The sequence below is a fragment of the Rhipicephalus sanguineus genome, chromosome 7 (assembly GCF_013339695.2).
Source record: "Rhipicephalus sanguineus isolate Rsan-2018 chromosome 7, BIME_Rsan_1.4, whole genome shotgun sequence".
NCBI lineage: Eukaryota > Metazoa > Arthropoda > Arachnida > Ixodida > Ixodidae > Rhipicephalus > Rhipicephalus sanguineus.
In genome coordinates, this window is record NC_051182.1 from 137,224,778 (window position 1) to 137,248,534 (window position 23,757).

General features: G+C 47.3%; 1 protein-coding gene across 1 annotated transcript in view; it reads left to right on the plus strand.

The window, feature by feature from the left end:
• Positions 1-23,757, plus strand: part of LOC119399065 (uncharacterized) — a 198,834-nt gene that overhangs the window by 140,461 nt on the left and 34,616 nt on the right. Inside the window, exon 3 of the mRNA XM_049417522.1 lies at positions 17,138-17,382. Coding sequence (XP_049273479.1) covers positions 17,138-17,382 — 245 coding nt within the window. The remainder of the gene's footprint in view (positions 1-17,137; positions 17,383-23,757) is intronic.

Consider the following 23,757-nt stretch of genomic DNA (forward strand, 5'->3'; position numbering starts at 1 on the left):
GTCGCCAAATCCGTTCCCAGCCACATAGCGGTTGCATTTTGGCCTGATTAGCATGCAAAAGGGCTGGTGTGTGGCGAGGTTCTGTGTAGACGGTAACCCTCCACGGTGGTCTAGTGGTTATGGTGCTCCACTACTGACCCGAAGGTCGCAGGATCGAATCCCGGCCGCGGCGGCCGCATTTCGTTGGGGACGAAATGGTAGAGGCCCGTGTACTTAGATTTAGGTGAAACATTAAAGAACCGCAGATGGTCGAAATTTCCGGAGCCCTCAACTGCGGCATCCTTCATCAACTTACCGTGGTTTTGGGACGCAAAGCCCCAACAGTTATTATTATTACCACTCAGGAAGTCGCCTTAAGACGTACTATATCACAGTGGTGCTACCCTGCATATTTCACGTTCCTTGAGTATTTATACGTATTTAAAGGGACCCTGCAACGTTTTTCCAAGCAATCATAGAATGTCTTCATTCAAGGAGTTTATTGCCTCAAGAATCGACTGCCGCAAAAGTTTTTAGGATCCGTTAAGTACGAACGGAGGTACAAGGATTTGTCGCACGCTTTAAGCGCTTTCTCTCTCCTCTCGTACCAGCGACCGCCCTGAAAGCTACGCAAGGAGGGGATCACAAGGGGTCAAGAAGCTACGTACCTTCGTCAGCGCGCGTCATGACCTTAAGCATTTCCTTGCTTTTTTCTTCGAATGCGCGGCTTACGTTCAGTGTGATCGCCAGCGAGCGCGTGGGCATGTTGCGCCGTCCCGCGGCGGAGGCAGCAACTATGCAGCTCACGATTCTCAAAACAGGCAATGATCGGGACATTTGGTTTATGGCGTGTTCATTTGGGTTTACGGCATCTTTATGTCGAACGAAGAGGTAGTGATTTCTAGTTGACTTTGAAAATTAATTGTAAATTCCAGGCCGCGTGCTGCGCTATAATATTTGGTTTACATGTTCTCAGGGGCCTCAACGACCAATCGGCAGCCTCTTCTGACTATGCTGAAAAAATGTTGCAGGGCCCATATATAAGGAATGTCGTTCCGTTCAATTCCGCCTTCAGCGCATTTCGTATTCATGACCTCTCGTCGTAAAAAAAGAAGAAGAAAAATAGAGCTGAAGTTTCTCGAAGATCCTGCTGTCTGATACGGAGGCAGTTGGTCAGTAATGAACCATGGAGGCGTCAGAAGGCGTGCAAGACTAAGTAAAACATTGAAAGCCTTCCGATAGCACGCGTATATTCGGTACGTATAAGCCTCCACTCCGACTCTCGATCGCGTAATGACGGGTCATTTAACTCGACCTACGATCCAGGTTGATGGAGGGCAGTGGGCCATTTAGCGGTCGCGCTCGCGGTTTCTTGGCAGACCGCGTGGTGACATTGTGTGGTGGCCGTGTTCCGACGCCCACGCCTAAATTGCGATTCACGTTTGCAGATTTCTGGCGCTCTGGAAAGAGCCACTCACGCTTGCGTCTCGGGAAGGTAGTGAAGGTTCTTTCGGAACTTTGCTATAAAATCGATTTTCAACATCCACGAAGCCGTCGCCAACATTGTGGTAATTTTGCCTAAGCTTTGACGTAAAATGTCACGTGTATCCTCCTGGAAAGCTCTGCTCTGTAACCGGTGCAATTTCACGGCACTGAAACATCTTTCCTTTATACAGGATTACAAATCTGTCAAGTTCATACTTCTAGTTTTGTTAGGACGTGAACGCATACAGCGATAGAGTGTGGGTAGTGAGAGAACGACAGATCAGATGATGGCCAGTCTGTCGTTCTCTCACGGTGCTGTCTCTAGCGCTGTTCCTTCCGGTCCAACCAGCCCAGATCGTCGAACTCCCTCAGTTCTCGAGTATAGTTGCTTACCTCTTTTTTTCTTTAAAACTGTCCGGCAACCTTTGCAGGGCACTTGAGGTTCCATGCCGAGATTATGCTTTTTGAGGTAATTAGCATTTACCTATCGCTAGTTTCGAATCCAGCGAATTTCAGCCGATCAATCTACATCAATTTGTCGTAAAGTCGCGAAAGCGTTCTTAGTCAGTCTGACAGTTGTACCTTGCACCCACCTGCGCTGGATCATCTAGCCCAGCAAGGAATGTTGCTGAGCATTCCTGCGTTAAGACGTAAGCTTCAATCCGCAACTCGAATCGTCCTCAAAAAGCCAAACCTTTTAAAGACGATCTCTTCCTGGGACATATTTTGTAATGGGTTCAATATCTCAAGGAAAACGTGAGCATATGCCAAAGGCGGCGTGCAGTCGGACCGTACATCTCAGTAAGGCACGTGACTTGAAATATCGTACTTACTTGCGTGCTACTAGCACTCGTTAGCATCGGTTGGCAAAGTTATGTCTAGCGGTGACTACGTTTTCACTATTGTTGGCTTTATAAAGACTACTGTATTCTGTTGATGTCAGCTGAAGGTGGCTATGTAATGTCTAACGTTGGCTAGAGCTGGCTTTTTTGTGTTGGTGGAAGCTGTCTGACTGGTGGCCAATGCTGAACGGTGTTGCTTATTTTGGCGAAATAAGTAATGTTTGATGGCGGCCAGTGCTAGCGAATGTTGCCGGGAGATGGCTGAATGACGGCTAATGTTGGCAAGATGCGGCCGAGTAGTTGCTAATTGTAACTAACAATGCCTGTGCGCTGTTATAAAACCGATGTTCATCCTCAGTACAATGAATGAGTTCACTGCTATATATATATATTTTTTTCAAGATTCTCTCGGCCGGTCTCACTGATCTCATTCGGTGCTGATTTCCAAAGCCTTCTTCTCCTCGGCAGACCCACTGCGCTGTGTTGTAGCACAAACCGCCCCGCAACTGCGCCCAGATTGGGCGTCCCTACACCCATCCGTCCTCATTACACTCGCGCCGCGCACGTCGACCGCTGCGCCCTCTTTTGTTTTCGCCCGTCTTCACTCGGTCGCTGAACGAGAAGACCGGAGCACAACTTTCGCACGGCAATTTAGCTCGCTTGCACGTGCGCAAAGTGGGGACACAAACAGCGCTATCCGTCGACTATGTGGTGGTGGTGGCTGTGTTACGTATGCGCGAGCACGCGCGCGCGCGCCCCACGTGGATCAGCGTCCCTTTATTGTACCCGCTTACGGCCTGTGCATCTGTGTGTGTATACAGAGACGGATGGAACTGTATACCGCATCTAATGGGTTGTAAGCCTCGGATTTTATATATTACGCTTTATCTTTACGATTGTTTTGAGTAGTGTCAGCAGCAACGTCTGCGGCATGGTCTAAAGGCCCGAACACACGTACGCGTTGCCGCGCGTCAACGCGTGACTTTTTGACGCGGCGCCGCACCCTATCCTTATGGAGAGGGAGGGCGCGCAGCTTCGCGTAGCCGCGCGCCCTCTCTCCCCATAGGGAGAGGGCTCGGCGCCGCTTCAAAAAGTCACGCGTTGACGCGCGGCAACGCGTACGTGTGTTCTGGCCTTAAGAGCGCAGAAAAATGGACACTGTACGTTAGAAAAAAGGTAGACACAGTTAGCGACTGCTTATGCGTATTAGCACTTGTTCCTGTCTAAAATTTTCATATTTTGTTCGTTCAGTGCCTGTTTTCATTGCGGTCTTAAATTACACCATATATAAACCATTCAGGCACCAAAAAATTAGTTTTTTAGGGTGAAGCAATGAATGCGATAGCAACAAACTGCAGTGTTATACGAAGTAAAACTAGCACCTAACTCCTTTAGGATCTGGTCAGGCGTAACTCTACAAAACGATGGCGTATAGGGAACACGGCCACTCCAGAGAGCGAAGCGGTTTTCTTGCTGCCTGTCATGTTAACACGAAGTAAGCAGTGAGAGCTCAGCAGGTACAAGGATGTACCAGCCGTCTACTGATTTCTGTCGAGATAGCGCGCGCCAGGGCTCGCGACCGCGCCCTTGTGATGAAAGTTCGCATTTGATGCTCGAACGCACTATGTTGATAGTTGTTACGGGTGACGGGAATCGAATTCACTCTTCCTGTAACTCTTAAAACTCTGCTTCGACACGCTTTCGTTGGCACGAAAACAAAACGATAGATCCGTACTGGCTTCAGGTTATATGCGGGCGTATACGGTACCCTCTTTCAAACAGTACATATACACACACGCACAGATGTTCCCGCTTCCAGACTCCCACACACTGACCAGCACAAGTGTACGCGTACCGTACTCATTACTACACCGAGCAAGCGTTCACCGGCTTCATCTTCTTCGACCCATAGTCACCTGCGTACACGAAAAGAGAGATGGAGCATAGGAGGAGGGGCAGGTGGCAGATTTCCTGACGCAACCTAGAATAGACCACTCCCAGGGCTTGTCGTTGTCTGTTCTTGTTCTTGTGTATCGCCGGAGTCAGAAGAAGCACAAAGTTCATCTCCATCGGCCTTCTTCGCTCTTACGGGCATACATACATACGTACACGCACAGGGAGTGGCTCTTCTCGCATTCCTCCTCCACCCCCCCCCCCCTCCCAGCTCCACAGCTGACCATCATCAAGACGCCCACCTACGAGACCACACGCGGCCGTTAAGATGACCGAAACGGACGGATGCACGACCCCTGCCAACTCCCACTGTGTATGGTGTATGTACCAGAGATCTACGCCTGTACTGGGGATGCCGCTTTGCGTTGCGTAGTTCTCGTGGCCTTATATGTAGACTATACCCCCCTTATACCCCCCTCCCTCCAGCCATCTCACTCCCTCCATTGGAATCTGGGGGAGGGATGTACGGAGGAGTTCTGCCCTATAACCGCTACGCGGCGCTTGCCGATTCACTTTTGTGGTTCCCTTTTAGGTATGCGGCATCTTAATGGCCGCCGCCGCTTCTGCGGTCGGCAAACGTTGTTTGTAAATTTGTATATCTTTCGGTGTTTTCATTCGGTTGTTCGGTGCCTCCTCGTTTCGAGCCGAAGTGGACCAGCGAATCATCCCACTTTCTTGACGAGAGGCATCGCTTTTTTTTTTCTTGCCGTAGCCGTCATTGTTTTTCTACTCGGCGTGTGGCGTCACACAGAGCGCGAGGTTGGTCAGCTGACTTAAGAAGAGATTACCCCCCCCCCTCCACATACACACACGCGGACACACATAATCGAGCATCTACGGGACCGTGTTTACAAAGTGAAAGCGTGGGAAAAAGCATCAAGAGACGGAGACGCTGCCGTATACGTGTTTGGCTTTGGACGCTGGTTTCTTCAAAAGTATAGGGGTCGGTTGGCTCTGAATGCGGGAGAAACGAAACAAGGGATGAACATACAACCTCTCCAGTTTGCCTCGTCGATACACCGCCCACCACTTCGCGTAGAAACAAAAGGTTTCGTTTGAAGAGAGAGAGAGAGTGCGAGATTGAGCTGGGATAGGGTCATCTGTGTTCGTTTTATTGCGAACACATTCGGATACCTCTTTTGAACCTTTTATTATCCTGGTGTGTTTTGTTTCGAGAGCATGGAGTTGATGAGGGAGAGAGTTATAGAGAGAAGATACATGCTCTCTTCTTGTTTGGTGCATATAGCGTTTGGTACAGCGTGGGTGGATGTAATACCAAGCCAAAATCTTCTTGAATGGGTGCTGTTTAAAGGGCTCAAAGATGTGTGGGAAAAGCGAAGTGAAACGAAGCTTAGGGAGTGATATAGATTGAAGAGATGGTGCCTGGACTCTTCGCTTACCATGTGCACAATTAGGATTTTAAGCCGTCAACAGCAGCGGCAACGGTAACATCTGCTGCTTTTACAACTAATGCTACTTCTACTACCAGCAGTACAGCAATTTCTACTACTTTCTACTGCTGCTCCTACTACTGCTGCTGCTGCTGCTGCTGCTGCTGCTGCTGCTACTACTAGTACTACTACTACTACTACTACTACTACTACTACTACTACTACTACTACTACTACTAATACTATACTGCTGCTGCTGCTGCTACCACTACCACATGCAATATTCTGTGTCCACGTGTTTCGAGTTGTTGACTTGTGGCCCTCACGCTGCCAATCGCTAGCATCCTAGTTAGCTCAATCGGTAGAGTGACCGCTCCAGAAAAGCTTTGGTCCCAGGTTCGATCCCCGACCCAGGACAAATTTCTTTTCATATAGAAGCTTTCCTTTCTGAAAAGTCCGTACGGATTTCTTTGCGCTACAAACGGGTGGCTGTCAAATATCCTTTTCGCAACCCTTCTGCCACCTTGCGGGATTCCGCAGAACACACTTGTACAACGACAACTACCACAACCACTACTGCTACTACTACTACTGCTGCTGCGGCTCCTGCTACAACAACAACAACTACTACTACCCCTGTGAGGTGTATTCCAACGGCATCAACAACAACGTAGACGGTGACGACAACCGCTTTTTAATGATACTCACCAAGATCGCCTCACCACCACCAAATAAAGCCACAATAATGTGTCTTGCGAAGTGATCTGCTGCATATTAGCGTGTGAATGCGAACCAATTGGTACGTATCCATTGTTAAAAACAGCACAAAATTAAGCACGGATAAGATGAACACAGGACAGTTCTTGTCCTGCGTGAATCTTGTCCGTGTTTATTTTTGCGAGGCTTTTAACTATGTCACCCTGAAGCTCAATAGGAACGTAGCAAGACTTTTCTGAATTAGCAGGCTACGCACTTCCAGTTTACCGTACGAGTAATGACCGGATCTTATGGCACTTCATCTCCAACTCCATAGAATTACCCTGTCTACTATGGGCGAATAAAAAAAAAAAAGCTGTCGTCTGCAAAATATAACACACCCATTCCAGATCGTCATTTCCATTTAGCTTAAAGCAAAACGAAAAACACGGCGACTGCAAAGCTCGCAGTGGGGCTTCCAATAGAAGCGACGGCTGTCACCGAGTCGAATAAGCGAGCAGCTTAGTGACCTTGGAAACGTCCGCAGACCTCTACGTGGTCTTTTGTCCGGCTGTCGCAGGTCGTATATGAATCACGTTTTCAGGAACCGAGTTCTGAGAAACCGCCCGTGCTTCTGTGTGTTCTGTGTCGCCGCTCCCCACCACGTGCCCGTCTACTCTCCATCACATTTCTTGTGTCCAGCCAGTATTGCGCGTTAAAAGAACTGCCCATAAAAGCTCAAGCGATAAGAGGATTTCGTGAGCGCGGTAAAGCGCGTTTCGTGGTCTCCCACTGTACGTATGGAACTTTCACACTAGAACTGAAGCGAAGTTAACGACCTTTTAGATGCAGATACCATGCTGTTCTATTCTCCTGCTTAAAGGATTCGATGTCCCGGTCATAGATGATATACTGACGTCAAGGAGTACGTAATCCCTAGAAAGCATAATCTGTACCGATTTTAGGCGGTCACCTCTTTGGTGGATCGCGACAGCAGTGGCATTCACCTCTAAGCGTGGTAGAAAAAGAGAAAGAAAAGTGGGAACCACAAACTTCTCGTACTTACTACAGGTCCAGTGCAGCTGCACGCAGTCCAGGTGGTGCCAGTATATGTTTAATTTGTATTGGAATGCTAACTTATTTTAACGTGCAACCCAAGCGATCGAGATGCCGCCATAACGAAGAGAATGCCACTTGTAGAAACGATGGATTCAGCGACATTCCCTGCTCAACGATATCTAATCTCTTCAAACTTCCATTTTCCCTGAGCTTCCGTCTTGTTTGGACCCCGAGGAATCATGACGTCTTAGTTGAAGACTCGATTCGTTGCTAAGGCACGTATATTTAGCCAAGATCAACAAACTATGAGAGAGTTCGGATGTGGACATCCCTTTGTATCAATCCGTGCTTGAGATATGCAGTCGTAATTATGTTTTTATTGAATTACTAATGTGTAACACATGAATGCAAATACAAGTCCATGCAATGCTGGAAGCGTGCTTACGTCGTCATAATTGTCGTGGGCCAGTGGTAGACAATGAATACACAAGGCACGAGAAGAAGACAGGAGTTTGCGCGGTGTTCTGTCGGTGATCAGCGCATGTACTATCTTCTCGTTTCTTGTGTATTCGTTGTCTGGCGCTGCCCCACCACAGTTATGAACCCCAACCAACTTGTCCACCTATCTGTTATCCTGCAGTGGTGATGTCTCTTTGACAAACAACGCATACGGAAGCGTCGCAAGTGGCTGAACACAAGAAAAGAACCGGAAGCAAGAGAATGAAAGTAATTGGCTTACAGTAAACAACGAAAATATAAATAACGATAATCGCTACCAGCACAACAACAACGTTCACAAGTTTTGTGCGACAGTCTTGTCTTATCATTCGCTTTGTCTAAAAGATACGCGTTCCCTCTCTTTTCACCTAATTCTCGCACATTCCCGAGTCTCGCTCGCTTTTTGAACTTTCCTGAAAGGCTTATCTTTTTGTTTTAGAGCTTTCCTGCTGTTTTCATAGGGCTAAAGAAAGCGCTTGTAAAGAAGCGTTCGTAACTGCGCCGCCTAATTTGAATGCAGTGCATGCAAAAAGATAACGCATGAGAACGCATGCTCCATTGAACAGGCGAGAAAGATCCAGAAAGGCATGGAAGCGCGCAGCAGCAACCGGGCAAGATTACGCACCGTCCCTCTTGAGAGGTACATTTTCGTAGAAACAGCTCTCTTTAAGACCCTAACAAGGGTGTTAAAGTCGCACCCCTATTAGGGGTGCTGTCTTTGGCATATAGCCTTTCTGCGCGGCCCTACGCTTCTTTTTTTGTAAAGACGATTCCGTCACTGCTTTCGTTTCAGTTTTACGAGCTGGAAAAACCGTTTGCTCCAAGTGTTTGTACCTTCTAGACATCGCACATGAGTTCTACAGCATCCCGCAATGTGGCGAAGGGTTATGAAAAATATAATTGATAACCACCCGTTTGTAGCACGGAGCCGCTAGGAAATCCATACAGATTTCTCAAAAAGGAAGTCTTCTTACTTGAAAGCAAATTCGTCCTCATCGGGGAATCAAACCCGGGACCAACGCCTTTCCGGGTCGGTAGCTCTAGCAATTGAGCTAACCAGAAAGCTAGCAATCGCCAGCGCGAGGGCGTAATCGTTAACTCGGAGTACATGGACACAGAATATCGCGAATTAGTTGTGCGGAATAACGCAAGGTGGCGGTAGGGGTTATGAAAGGGACAATTGAAAGGAGACATTCAGCCAATCACTATGTTTCAAATGTGAATATACGCAGTGCTTCTTTCGTTCCTCCCCACAACCTCCCTCCTCCAAATCAATATATATTGGCAAAGTAACTTACGTGCAAGAGTTAGTGTCAGGAAATTGCGTTCCCACGGGAACAAGCGTTGACCTTATTTGCAACGGCGACAAACCGTTGCCGCAAATAATACGTATCACTGTGCACGTACCGTATTTAGGTTAGAGCATTGTAGTATCAATGGCTAAGTACGTGACCTTTTGATGACTTGGAAAGAATGGGAGCAAACACAAACAAAATAGCGATAAACGCGAAAGAGTGAAACGGCAATGGCGACTGATTCCGTAGTGGCAACAGATAATGACCTATACATAGGCCAATGAGCGCGTGTCTGAACTTTAGAGAAAGAAGGGGACTCTGGTTACACCTTGTGCTGGAGTAAGAGTTCATTTGACTCCCTCTTTGCGTAGTCAAGGAACATGCGTCTGCACTTCATGGAAATGAAGGAGCTAGGGTGACACCTCCTGCAGGAGTAAGTTCGTTTGACTCCGTCTTTGTTTAAGTCCATGAAGACGTCTCTGTATTTTATCACAAAGAAGTCATCTGCAAAGACTTAAGTAGTAGTTGTTGCTGGGTGAGTTGGTCAACATCTAATAGATTAATTATAGAGCAGAAAAGGAAGCTTAATCGTTTTTCAAGCTCAAATCTTTGTTTCCGATTTGCTCTGTTACGAATCCCTTGCAATGACTGCTTTTCCGGGAGTTAGTGCGCCTACTATATTTCAGCTCTTTTACAGCGAAAGCTGTTATGAGATCATTTCAACGGCCGTTTTTGGCGCCGTAGTTGTCCGCCGCCGCCGCCGCCGGTGTCCGTAACCACTATCGCACGAAATAGGAAGAAAAGGAAATAAGAAAAAAATTCCAGGATGGAACGAGGTTCGAACCTGGGCCCTCTGCGTGGGAGCCCAGTGCGCTACCTCAGGGTCATGCCTGTGCTTGAAACTGCGTTGCAAAAAGACCCTATACAGGCTTCATGTCGCGAAGGAACCACATTAACATATGTAATGTAGTGTGGTAGAAGAGTAAAATAGACAACCAGGCGTCACACAAACGTGAATTCTGTAACCGGGCGTCACACAATGCAAATTGCGCAACGAGTGGGTTGTTGAGTGCTTCCAACCCATTACAAAGGCCTCTACGATAATTCTTCATCGTCTTAAGCCACAGCATCAACAAAAGGCACATAATGCCTTACAGGTGTTTGGGGGGTACCACGGTTCTCCGCAGAATGACGAAAAATTACATAGTGGCTGCTTCCCTACTTCACAAAAATTATTATGATTTATAGCGTAGTGGGTTCCTGGCAAGTGCTCTTCTATTGGTTGCCAAGGAAGCCCATAAGGCTCCCATGATCCATTTCCTCAGGCTCTCAATAAAGTTAATTCCTTCTCTCTCTCGCTCTCCGTTTCTCCGGTTAGCGTATGTTATAAAGCGTGGTGGGACAGTTAAATAACGACCGGGCGTCACACAATATGAATTACGTAACTAGTGGGTCGTTTAAAGCTTCCAACCCATTACAAAGGGCTCAGCCATAATTCTTCGTCGTCATCAACCACCGCAATAACAAAGTGCACATAATGCCTCACAGATGGTACCTCGCTTCTCCGCAGAATAACGAATAATGTCGTGGTGAGTGCTTCCCAACTTCCCAAAAATTATGATTTGTGGCGTAGTGCGTACGTTGCTAATGTACTTGTATTAGTAGCCACAAGAGAGTTTGTAACGGGCTCTAGAAATGCCGCTCTTCCAGCTTTCGCTGTGACTGTGCGGCGCTTTCCGCGCAGGCCTGGCGTTTTATTTTTAGAATGACCATTGCTTTTCGAAAGCAGAGCTCCTTTTATATTTGATCCTTGTTTCAAGCTTGCTGGAGTAGGTTTGCCTGACTTTAGGAGTGTTGCCCACGAGAAACCGCCGGCGCCCGGTGACACTGGGGATCGAACCTGCAGCATTTCTCATTTCGGAGACGGACGTTCTGTCACTGACCCGCGGTGATACCTGGGAAGCGGAAAGAGCAAAATAGAAAGTGTTCTGCGTTCTTTTTCGCAAGCAAAGAGCAGTCGCTGTCACCACTCTAGAGGAAAGTCATAAAGAAATAAAGGAGGAGTGTTTATTACTGACCGGGCGATGGACTCTTGGAAGAGGAACTTAGCCTCCGAGGCTGCAAACAAAAGAGATTCTCACTTTCACATCGTCAGTTGTTCGTCACGCAGATAGCGCTCCTTCATTTCTAAGCAGAGATCCTTTTCTCTCAAGTGACTCGTGCCCTTATTTTTAAGCGCTCGCGTATGCGTACGCCTTGCGTGTGTTCGTGTTCTCGCATTCACGGGAGCGCCCATGCTTGAGCGGTTCGCGGAAACTCGACTTCCCCAAGAAATAATTGCGGCCATTGTTTTTTCACGGCCACGGTTCTGGAAAGACAAGTCGCGCCTTGTGTGGCGTGTGAAAGTGTTGCTATCTATACTGGCCGACCAAGAGTGGACGGCCAGGAGTAAGCAAGGCAAGTGAGTTGTGAAAAGTTTTGAAGCGGAGGGCCTGCTGCTGGGTTTTAGCCGCGATAGCCTTCATGGGCACAAATGACGCCTAAAGCACACCGTTCTTTGTCTGTACTCTTACAAGTGACGACAGTCTCCGAATATGAGTGGAATCTTTACGGCTGGCGCTTTCAAGTGAAAGCACCTCCACCACCTGTGACGTAGCAGTTAACATGCCTTGATAATACGTCTTGAAGACTTGACGAACCGATTGCATTCAAGGCACAGGACAATCTCAAGATGAGTCCCCGGCCCACAAGCGATGATGACGAAGAACCCCATGTGATGATGATAATGTATAAATGATTAAGTGTCTGATAAATGCCCATTATAGGGACATTCGAGAAGTCCTCGGACAACTGATTACAGATTGTGGTCCTGTCGGCATTGGCGCGTGCACGAGGAATGACTAACGGCTCAGCTTATCTGAAGAGAACGAATGTTGACTACCCGCTCCTCTAATCAAGCAGATAACGTTATGTGTAAGACACGTAAGCGAGGATAATGTACGCAAATGAAGATTTGAAGGCCTACCAACATGCAGTGGTCGAACGACAGAGAGTTCAGATACTTGCCTTCGTGAGAGCAACAACTTTCAGCTAGAGGAAAAAGACATTGAAAATGGAAAGGCAGGGACGTTAACGTATTTCGTGTCCTGTCGAAGACTCATTCACACCGACTGCGTGTGCAGCGCAACTTACAGATAGGGGCTGGTGCGATTGGATCTCCGAGATTTACGAACCTGAGCACCAAGCAGTGTCCAAGGTTTCGGAGGCAATGGGACTGCTAAGGTCCGTCAATGCATACATAAATGACATTCTATCTCTGAATTCTAAAGTTTTCGTGTCTTATTTAGGAAGATTAGTGGATGAATTTTATGAGTTAGAAGGGCTTAAATAAAGCCGGGCCAAGACTGTAGGAACTGCAGGATCGAGATATTTCTGATCTTTTTCTGATCTTCATACTCAACATTCGCTCCCTTCAAATTCGGTATGAGCCTCAACGTTTCAATTTAGCAAGGTGTGTAATTGAAGACGCGCATTTAAAGAACACTGCAAGCATCGTGCGTTAAGGCAGATCTTCATCGCCATAAAAAGTTCTATATAGTGCCGACAGAACCATATTCGCAATAGGAATTCCGTAAAAAAGCATTTCCTTTTGTCTAGAGCTCTTCTGTTCTCAAGCGGCGTTTCTCAGAATAGGTCTTTGCTTTTTCTCGCCTTTTCCTTTACCTGCAGAAGCGAAGCGAGGAAAACCTCATACGTCCGGCTATTTTTACGTATTTTTTTGGCTCTAGACTCGTATTTTTACCGTCTCCATTTTACGCATTGGCTCGGACTTTCTCCGCAACTGCGCCCCTCCACCCCCTACCCCCGCCTCACATCCGCGCTTCCAAAGACACACCTACGCAATTTGAGGATCCTGGAGCGACGAACAATAGACCGGATACTTCACGGCGAACCGGGACTTCAAGCCTCCCAACACTTTGCTCTAGCAACATAGGGCGTCCAGTAATTCGGGTATATGAACGTAGAGAGTAGTGCTGTAGTATAAAATTCTGTATGATTACTGATAAATATACCTGCTGCAGTGAGAAATGGAGAGAAAGCAAGAAGCAGTCTAGTTTATTCTCAGTTACTGTGCCCCTGTATGTGTAAAGGCTGTTGCGAATAAAGAAAAAGTGGGCAGAGCACGAGCAGCGGCCGTGGTCACTGGCTCGCTCAGTTGCTTCCATTTCTTCGATTCAGCCAGACGTCCGAATCTCATTCCCATTGTTTCGTTACACTCGTTTTGTTGCCGAAACCAGGAGACCAATGTCCTTGTTTATTGTGTGTGGCAAGTGCATAAAATTAGTTTTGTGCGGGTGCGGAATTGGCTTGAATAAAAATGTACTGGCTGTGAACATTTATTTATTTATTTAGTATATACACGGTACCTGAGAAGGGGCTGAGTGAGTACAACAATTAACGAAAAATGGTGAAGTAGTGTGCAACATACAAAGAAGCTCGGGTGGTCGCTACCCTTACTCAGAAAAGTCCTCTTGTTCAAACGTTGGCTCCAGCGACATTCCCTGTCCAATGATTTCTAATTACATACATACATACATACGTATACATACATACATACATACATACATACATACATACATACATACATACATACATACATACATACATACATACATACATACATACATACATACACAAACGAACACTTGACCTTACCTCAGGGATGTGAGGCGTCAGCCACGACCGATGCACACAAACGCGAGCCAATCTTCTCGCATCGGTTTTATCGGTTGCGTGACCCGAAGCGCAAAACAAGGCACCTTCCCTTCCCACAACTCCGACACTCCCCCTACGATCTCTCGTCAAAGGGCCCGGATTCAACTTCCGCCGTGTTACTTTATGCACAGTTGTTTCCTACGCCGTTCCTTCTGGAGGCCCTCCCATAAGCTTCGGACCATCCTTGACTGCCATTTATCTATCTACTTATCGTTTCTCTTTCTCTCCGTTTCTTTCTTTGTTTAGCTCATTCAACGTGTTCGCAGTTAGCCCGCGGCTATTCTTTTCAACGTCCTAGGGGGCCTCTCCACACGTACCCTTATACAGCAAGCGTAAGCCGAGCACGGCTTCGGACACTGAACGGTGGGGGGTGTGCTTTACTGTCGAGTACCGTACGTGGGTACGCCTCTTCTTCTTCTTCGTCACTTGTTGCTCTCGCGAAGAGCACGTAGTGACACCGTTCCCACGAGAGCACCGAGGAGGAGAAGGAGGAATGGCGACTACGTGTAGTACACGCTGGAAGCGCCGATGAGGACCTTGCGTGGGGCGTGCACTAGGTTTAGAGGAGGAGGGCGCCACTCTCCGGAGTTGATCGCACGTCTAAAAAAAGACGTACTGTAGCCGACTCGCGTAGCGCGCGACGGAGAGCCCGGGTTGATGTGGACACATGCTACTTCTAACAAGGCCTACAAGTCTGCAAGTCGACGATGAAGATGTGTCGTGACGAGACTACGGGACGGATGTGATTGACGCCTTCCCGAGGTCTTCCCACTGTCCAGTATATAGCTGCGTCTCTGCGACACGGGAAGTGTGGTAGTAGAGTTGTCACACCATGTCCCATGGACTCGCTCAAGACGTCGTCGCTGTCCCTTTGACCGCTAATTCGAGTTTGATTGCGTGAGCGAAATCTGAGGCGACGAGAAAGTCGCGTGTGGAAGACATTATAAAGGCTCACGTTCCCGTGCCCCGACTCTGCTCTCACGTAGGCTTTCGTTGAGACTAGAGCCTGAAAAAAGAAACCAAGACCTATTGTCAGACGTCGAAGTCAGGAAAAGCCGCAGTTGATGTCTGTGTTTAGCTGTAAGCAATGTACGTCTGATCACGTCGTGAACGCCCTCAGTTTCTGAGTATCGCGTGCTCTCCGCTGTATGCGGCTGTGTAGACGACAGAAACATTTCAGATATACCGGAAGCACTAATCGGTCAGGGGGGCGTATACTTTGAACATGTAAGGAGCAGTAAAATGAAGAATACTTGCCAGTGCATCAGAAACAGTTGTAACATGCCTAAAAACGAATTTACGCTGCCTTTAAATCTCTAAAACATTCTCTAAGACAGCATTACCTTTGTATAGATTCGTCCATCTCAATACTGACCGACAGGATCGTGCCAACAAAAGTCGTTAGCGGGTCTATTCACTCCGATCTTAATCGGTTCTTATTCTTGGGAAAGGACTGCTTCCGCAATGTGAACAGACATTGTTTGATTTTAAAATATATATATATATACAAAAGGTTGAATATTCACAGACGTTATAGTGACTGTTTAGACTACGAAGGTTAACGTACAGTAATACTAAGCGGATGAATCTGTCTAGTAGCGAGACCCACCACTTTTGCCTATGCACGCAGCGATATGGTCCAAGTGTATACCGGTCCCATTCTGACACCCCGAAACTTGCTCTCTTAATTGCAACTCTTGCCATCTCCCTTTGCATCCAACTTGCCGCTGTGCTCCCATAATTAGATTCAGCGAGCAACCAGCCGCGCCTCGGTGTAATTAACCACACACGCCCTTGTATGCGGGCCGGCGTAGACATCATGGGAGCGTCGCTTTGAATAACGGCCCTCCTGCATACGCAGTCTCCCATAAAGGAGTTAGCGAGCTCCTATAAAGATAGCGGAGTGGTCATTGCTTCCTGCCTTGGGACACCTAAACTTCTTTCTTGCTCATACCCTGGTCCTGTTGCCTACGGTTATGATCGTGAATCAAGACACACACACGCACACACACACACACACACACACACACACACACACACACACACACACACACACACACACGCATACTGCTTGCTCCCTTGGACACCTAAACTTCTTTCTTGCCCAGATTCTAGTCTTGTTGCCTACGGTTATGATCGTAGATGAGCACACGAACACGCACACACACACACGCGTGTACAGCGTATACATATTGCTTCCAGCGCTTCGAGACCTCAACTCCTTTCTTGCTCATATCCTGGTCCTGTTGCCTATACGGTTCAGCACACACACAGTATCACATATACAGTTACAAACGCTCTCTGACGCGAACGTAGCTCGCGTATATTCTCCATAAGGAAAGATGTGGTGTCACCATTCGGTGTGAGGCGTAGTGTTCTAATGTCTCTCCGGTTCTGTTGCTCGTGCAATTTGTGAGCCGTGTTCTCACGCTGCGGAAGCGACGGCGTAACGCGATCCCCTTCCTGCTCCTGTAATGGCTGCGGGCGTCGAAGCGGTGTTACGAGAGAGTAAAGTCACCGCCTCACCCCTATTAACTCCGTCACGGTGACGAAGGTGTAACATTGTCGCCATCGCGGTGAAAAATCGCTGTCGTCAGTGGTTCAGATGGTGTGCGATTGGTCGTGTCAGTATTTACGGAGTCATGGTAAATCCGGGTGCGAGCGCGCACATGCATGCTTTAAATGTATGCATTTATGAGTCATTTCTGTATTCGCCGCTAGATCATCATTCCGCATACGTACACACTTATCTGTAACTATTCATTATGCAAGTTTGGATAGCTGTTACTTATACTTTCTGTTTGTTGTAGCGCCCTTGTGGTCGGCAATGTATGCGAAGACGGTGGAGAACTGTTTGGTGATTACGATCGGAATTCATAGCTTCTACGTCGTGTACTTTAATGACATGCGTTTCATTGATGTGGATCGGACATTAATCATCAATGAAGCAGTAACTTCTTCTTTGTCAATTCGTCAACAACGCTGCGTTACAAAACATAGGTTTTGAAATAGCCTATAACGGCAGTTTTAACTGCGCTTCAAAGGGGTGGCTTCTAGAAAGCTTTACCAAAGTGGTGTGATCGTTTTCTTGTTCGGATATATGAATGCTAGTGCAAATAAACGAAAACGTAAAACGTGACGCTCTCCATCTTTCCACACGCAGGCCAGCCCGAGGCCACCGTACCTGACCGCCACGGATTACGTGTTCTACGTCAAGCGACAGACGCAGCGGGAGAACAACCACCACCATAACCACCACAATCACCAAAATGGCGGCGGTCGCTCTCTGACGTCATCCGGCGGCGGCGAGCAACCGGCTCTCAGCCCGGAGGACGCCATGGTCGAGCTGACAAACTTCACGGAGCTCATGCGCCGGCTCAAGGAGGATCTGCGCTCTTCCTACAGCAGGTATGGCTCTATGCAATACCAGTGTTTCTTACGTATTCTGCAGTTTATCCGCAGTTAAGATGGGAGCCGACAGATGGAAACACAAAGTGCGGATAGGTTGACCGAGAAGCAAAAAGCCTGTCTGAGGCACTCCTCCTGCTAGTTCAACTTATCCAGACTGCGGTTTAACAATGTCACGGTCACCTAGACTTTGTTAGTATTGGTATATGGAGTAGCAGGCCCGCGTGGGCGAAGGCCTATCGCAAATTAAGTAAACGTTTCGGTATTTGCGAAAGACGTTCTCTTCCTCCAGACTTGTTTGGTTGACTCAAATAGTTGACGGCACTTGTAGAATAAACCTCCGTAGCCTCATCTGTGAACAAATCTCGAGCGGAGTTATTCACACTATAGCAATTCACAAAAGAGATGTCAGCGAATTGACAATATCCTTATTGCGAATTATGAATTTCGCTGTGATTCACATCTGTGGCGCTGTCAAATTACCAAAGTGGAACTGGTTTAGGGCGATTTCCTGTAGAGGGTAAGTGTTCCAATTTTAGGGTCGATGAGGAGCTGTACTGAGGCGACATGGTGGCCTAAGCACAGTTTTCAGCACCATGCCCCTAATAAAATTAATTGTGAAATTATGTGATGAAATTGTGGTTATGGGGAGGGGGGTGTAGCAGATCTCGCAACATACCTGGCCGTAATAGATGATACCGATAGAGCAGCGACGTACCAGTGATGTACGCCTTGAAACTTGCCTGATGTTCTCGAGCTATCTCGAGCTATCAGTGCAGCTATCGGTAACATGATCCATGTTAGTGAGAAGTGATCCATGCCGTATCCCGAGTTCAAAAATTTTCCTTTGATACTTGTTTCATTCCAAGGATGCAGACTATAGTTAGAAACAAGATTTACCCACAGTAGACGCAACAGCGAACTATGTGCTGCTTTCAGCAACCGCTCGAGGTTTGGCGGCTTTCGCTACAGCTATCGCTGCGGCACGATGGGCAAGCGATCGAATTCTATACTGGTAAAAACATTTCTTTTCTCGCAACTTCTTGCAGGCAGGCGTGATCACACTATAGGCATGACGCTTACCCAAACGCCATACGGCACGAAGGAATTGTCACTTGTTCTCAGGCTATCGTTTTTGCTGTCAGTCTGACACTACGATTTCGGTATCGAATCTGGGATGGATACGTTTGGATCTCAGTATCTTCTTTCAAATAAAGCCTTTATAACAGATTCTTGATTACACTCCAGGCACGATGCTCATATCCTCTGTGATATGGTAGACGACACAATTTGCCAGTGTTCTATAACAATATATAATATCTGGGGTTTTACGTGCCAAATCTACGATATGATTATGAGGCACGCCGTAGTGGCGGAGGGCACCGGAAATCTTGACCATCCGGTGTTCTTTAACGTGCACTGACGTCGCACAGTACAAGGGCCTCTAGTATTTCGCATCCATCGAAATACGACCGCCGCGGCCTGGGTCGAACCCGCGACCTTCGAATCAGCAGCCGAGCACCGCAACCTCTACACAACCGCGGCGGACGCCGGTGTTCTCGGGCTATCTCTGTGAGTTGTTGCTCTCATTGTCACGGGGTCGAATCCTGGTTAGTAGAGCGATGAATAAGGCTAGTTGGTTCACGTCAAAGTTTTGATTGTATACCTTCTGATTGAAGGAATCGCAACAAAGAAGACGCTCAGACAGAGGTAAACCGAACAAAGCGATTTGTCCCGTCTACCTTCAGTCCGGGTGTCTTCGTTGTGAATCTTTCAATCAGCGTGTAATGTTAAACTGCGAATCCTGGATGGACCTTCTTTTCTTTTTTTCTCGCAACTTCCTCTGCTGCTGAAATACGGTGGTGGTTATGCAGTCTAAAAGATCTCGTTCTAATCAGTGCCGAACCGCTTGTTTTTCGTTCGCGTCGTCGCCGCTGTAGCGATATCATCTGTAACGCCTAAGCCCCGGTTAGTTCAGCGGCCACACCTCCCAGGTACATGTATAACCCGCAATCTTTCAGCAACGCTCGCTAAGCGACGACCATACTTTCGTCGTAACGGAGGCGTTCCGATCGCAAACACAAACTGTCCTTCCCACACTGCGAAAGGAAACGATCGAACAAAAAAAAAAGAAAGATACCACTCAGGAAAAGGAAATAGGCAGGCAAAACTGACCGGGCCCTACGGATGAGATCTGTCGTCTCTCGTGCCGCGGCATCACCCTCTCGGCGAGCTATCGCGCTTTTTTTTCCTGCAAGCTCCGGGATTGCTTTCTTTTGCGCGAAGTATATATATTGAAAGCAAACAGTTATTACTGCTTCCCTCCGCTTCGTCTGCACCTGCAGACGAGCGGAATGTTCGCGACTTTTGGTGCCACATGTACCGTTTTTACTCCTGCGAAATCCGCACACCCACACTTTTGTGAGTTCAGAAGTCTCAGAAACGATAGCGCTCTCGTTCAGAGATGGCTCTATATAGACGAACACGGAATGAGAGAAACCGAAAACACCGGCACCGATAACTCCTTCCTCTCCCCTCGACGCTTCAGGCTTTGCGTTTTGTGTGATTGCGCGTTCTTCTCGTCTCAACGAAATTAAAATTATCTCTTCGGGGCTTTTACGTGTCGGAAAGGCGGTGAAATTACGGGGCACGCCATGTCAATTTAGTTACTCCGGGTAATGTTCACCACCTGCGGATTTCCTAAAGGTGCTTCTGAATTTTCATGTATGGTTGGGTTTTGCTTTCCACCTTCGTGAGAACGCGGTCGCCTTGGCCGGCAATCAAACCTGCGTCCACGAGGTTAGCAGCGTGACACCCTGGTCACTTAATAGTATGGCGCGTAGAAGAAATTTGTCACAGTCAGAACCCGAAATATACTTAGTTCCCTGCTCGGCACTCTTTCTATGCATGGTTCGCAACTTTGTTCGTGGTATGAGCAGGTGATCGTATTCAGTGGGGCACATGTGATCAGTAGGAGCCGCACCCTGCCGTTCAGAAACAGATAGATAGATAGATAGATAGATAGATAGATAGATAGATAGATAGATAGATAGATAGATAGATAGATAGATAGATAGATAGATAGATAGATAGATAGATAGATAGATAGATAGATAGATAGATAGATAGATAGATAGATAGATAGATAGATAGATAGATAGATAGATAGATAGATAGATAGATAGATAGATAGATAGATAGATAGATAGATAGATAGATAGATAGATAGATAGATAGATAGATAGATAGATAGATAGATAGATAGATAGATAGATAGATAGATAGATAGATAGATAGATAGATATAGATAGATATAGATAGATAGATATATAGATAGATAGATAGATAGATAGATAGATAGATAGATAGATAGATAGATAGATAGATAGATAGATAGATAGATAGATAGATAGATAGATACGAAGTGCCTCTCCATGAAATGCTTCGCATTTTAAAGCATGAGTAACCTTGCGGCTGTTACGCGAGTAACCACGGTATTCCGAGCAACAGTGCGCCCCTATCCCCGCCCCCTTTTCTTCACCCGTTCTCTAATCGCCGGCCTCTTCGGCTTTTCGTTTCCTGAATGCCGCTGCTATATCCGACAGCAAGTTGACTGTATACGAGACTACGGCTCGGATGTATACTATACTCGCCTCGCACAGCCGCGCGGAATGCGGCGTGGCGGTCTTGGCTTAATTCTTTCCTCGCTGCCCACGTTATACAGGGTGCTCGAGGCGATGGCTCGGCGCATGCCATGCATCCTGCTTCCTCTCTTCCGGCTCGTTCATTCAACGCCCGCTCGGGGCGCCGTTTCCGCTTTCTATGCCGTGGCGTGGGAAACCCAAGACGTTTTCTTGAGCTCCTATATAGATCTCGGGCCGAGCGCTGATATTTCGTTGGTAAGAGTAAGAAAAGGAGACGCATTTAGGTCGTCTTATGTGCACAATCCGTAGCCAGAGATGGAGACGTACTGGCCCTCTCTTAAGCAGGCAGGCAAAAGAAGGACATTGAGGTCATCTTTACGTATACATGCAGACCATCGGCAAAATATACGCTAATAAGGAGAAATGAGACAGCGGCCGTTACCATGTTTTGATCGTGTTTGTGGTTCGTGTTTGTATACAATTACGTGATACAACGAACCGAGAGTGCGTGCCGTCGGTATTTATAGAACTGGTGGCAGTAAACGATTGGAAATGGGTTATCAACAAAAGAGCGTGGAAGACCGTGTTGAGTTTTGCAGTCGCCATATGCACGCGCATCCGTTCAGTTTTCCTCGTCAAAGTTGTAAAGTTTGATGCTGTGTTGGAATATGAATGGTATATATAGAAAAAAGCTTTCCTGAGCAATTCGTTCTTTCTTTGCCGCTTTACTTAGGATGCGTTTTTTTTTTTACCTTTATCGCGAGAGTAATTGAGAGCATGCAGCTTATAAGGCGTACTTCTTTTTTCATGTTGTTGATTGTTAACGTTCTGGTCTTCGCGTCGTCGTAGCCTGGCCTACACTTGCGAAATAGGTTTTCTGTGCTTGCCGTGTAGTTTAGGGTGAAATAAAACTACCCACACGCACGTAGACACACACATTTGTGCGCATAACAACGCGTACTGCCCACGTCGGTTTAATACCACGCGTCTCGCGTTTCTTTTCTCTTTCGTGTTTGTGTTGTCTCTAGTAATATTATGTCGCATGAAGCTGTCAGGTCGAGTTTTTATTAATGCCTGAAGGGAACGTGTTATTCTTTAACTATAATATGACCCTAGGAGGCGCTGACCCAAACTTTATGACGTCACTGGTATGTGGTGGCGCTTCAACCCGTTCATCTTGCTTTATTGTGCTGGACTTACAGCAAAGGCCTGCTCTTTCGCGAACATAGAAACGTGTCTTGTCGTCAAAAGCAGAGGTCATGTTTCTCTCTACCGCTTGCGCTTTTCTTAACTCTTGCTCTGTCCTCGGCGTTTTCTTAAATTGTGCCCATAGCAACTACAAACCGAATGTACTACTCCTGGAGGCACACCTATGGCAATGTCGAATGGCTCTGCTAATAAAGAACCCCTTTGTCAATGCCCAACGGTCAACGCAGCGCTTGCCGATTCAGTCATCCGATTTAGAGCGAGAAAGAGACTCAGCTAGAATGCTCGCTCAGGAATCACAGGCCTAGAAGCACACATGCGCACGCACGCGCGCACGCAACCACACGCACGTACACATTTGGGCACGACAAAGCGCGGGAAATTCGGTTGAATGGGCTTATAAATCATATTACTCGGACAGGCGGCCCTTCTCCTTTTACCTTCAACCTCCTCTCCCATTTCTCTGACAATCGCGTTGACTTACAGCACGTCGTACCAAAGCGTACGGTATGTACGTCCCACCGTTTGTCAATCCTGGGAAGCCCACTGCAACGGGCATCCTAGGTCGCAGTTAGGCCTAATGGCAAAACTCATTGTCCCAATGGCACTTCTCGCTGCGCCACCTAGCGTCAACTTCCTCTTTGACTTTCTCACGCGCCGTCATGTCGTTAGGCATGTGTGACGCTTTTGTGAGCGCATGTGTCGCGTGCGACTGTCTACTCGTGTGTCGATGTATTTCGTTTGTTCCCTCGTTGTTTTTCCGTGGCCTCTGCGCTAATTGATCAAGAAGCGCTGTTTCCGGTTTGTAAGAACACGACCAACTTCCTCCTATAGGTTCCCATAGTAAAGGAAACATGCTCGCATTATTTTCTCTCTTTTTCTGTACTTTAAGTGCGCATGTTATGCAATTCTTTGCCTCTGTACCGTTCGCTGATGCATGAGGAAGAAGCAAAAACAACGGCGAAATACCGAGAACACCATGTACGAGTTGTCGTGAGGATACTGTTCTTCCATTAGAACGTGATAACTGCTACACCAGCCCACTGCTTTGAGGCTCAATTACTCGCGTCTGAAACTTGAGCCATTCAAGACAAATCTCCGTGGTTCTCACGGAAGGAACTTCCCAGGGAAAAAGGCTATCGAACTCACCAAGAGATGCCGCATAACAGGAACTTTACGTCAATTCATTATCGTCTTTTCCCACATAATCGACGGCCTTTCGTCACGGAGGAAACATTCGAGCGTTGACATCTGAAGAGCTTCGGAAAACTCACACGAGAAATGTGTAACACTGTATGCGTGGGGAGTTCGCAGAACACGTATTTCTGTTGTTTTGCCCTTTGTGCATTAGAAGCAAACGTTACGATGGTTCCGGAACCAATAGAGAACGTTCCTGGTGACGTTTACCATGCCCTCTAAGATTACAAGCAGAAAACGAGTGAGAGAATTTCGGATGCTACGTTTTCCGTGTGCTTCGCGAGGGAGGCGCACAAGTTACACGCGTTGCCGATCACGTCGCTAGCTT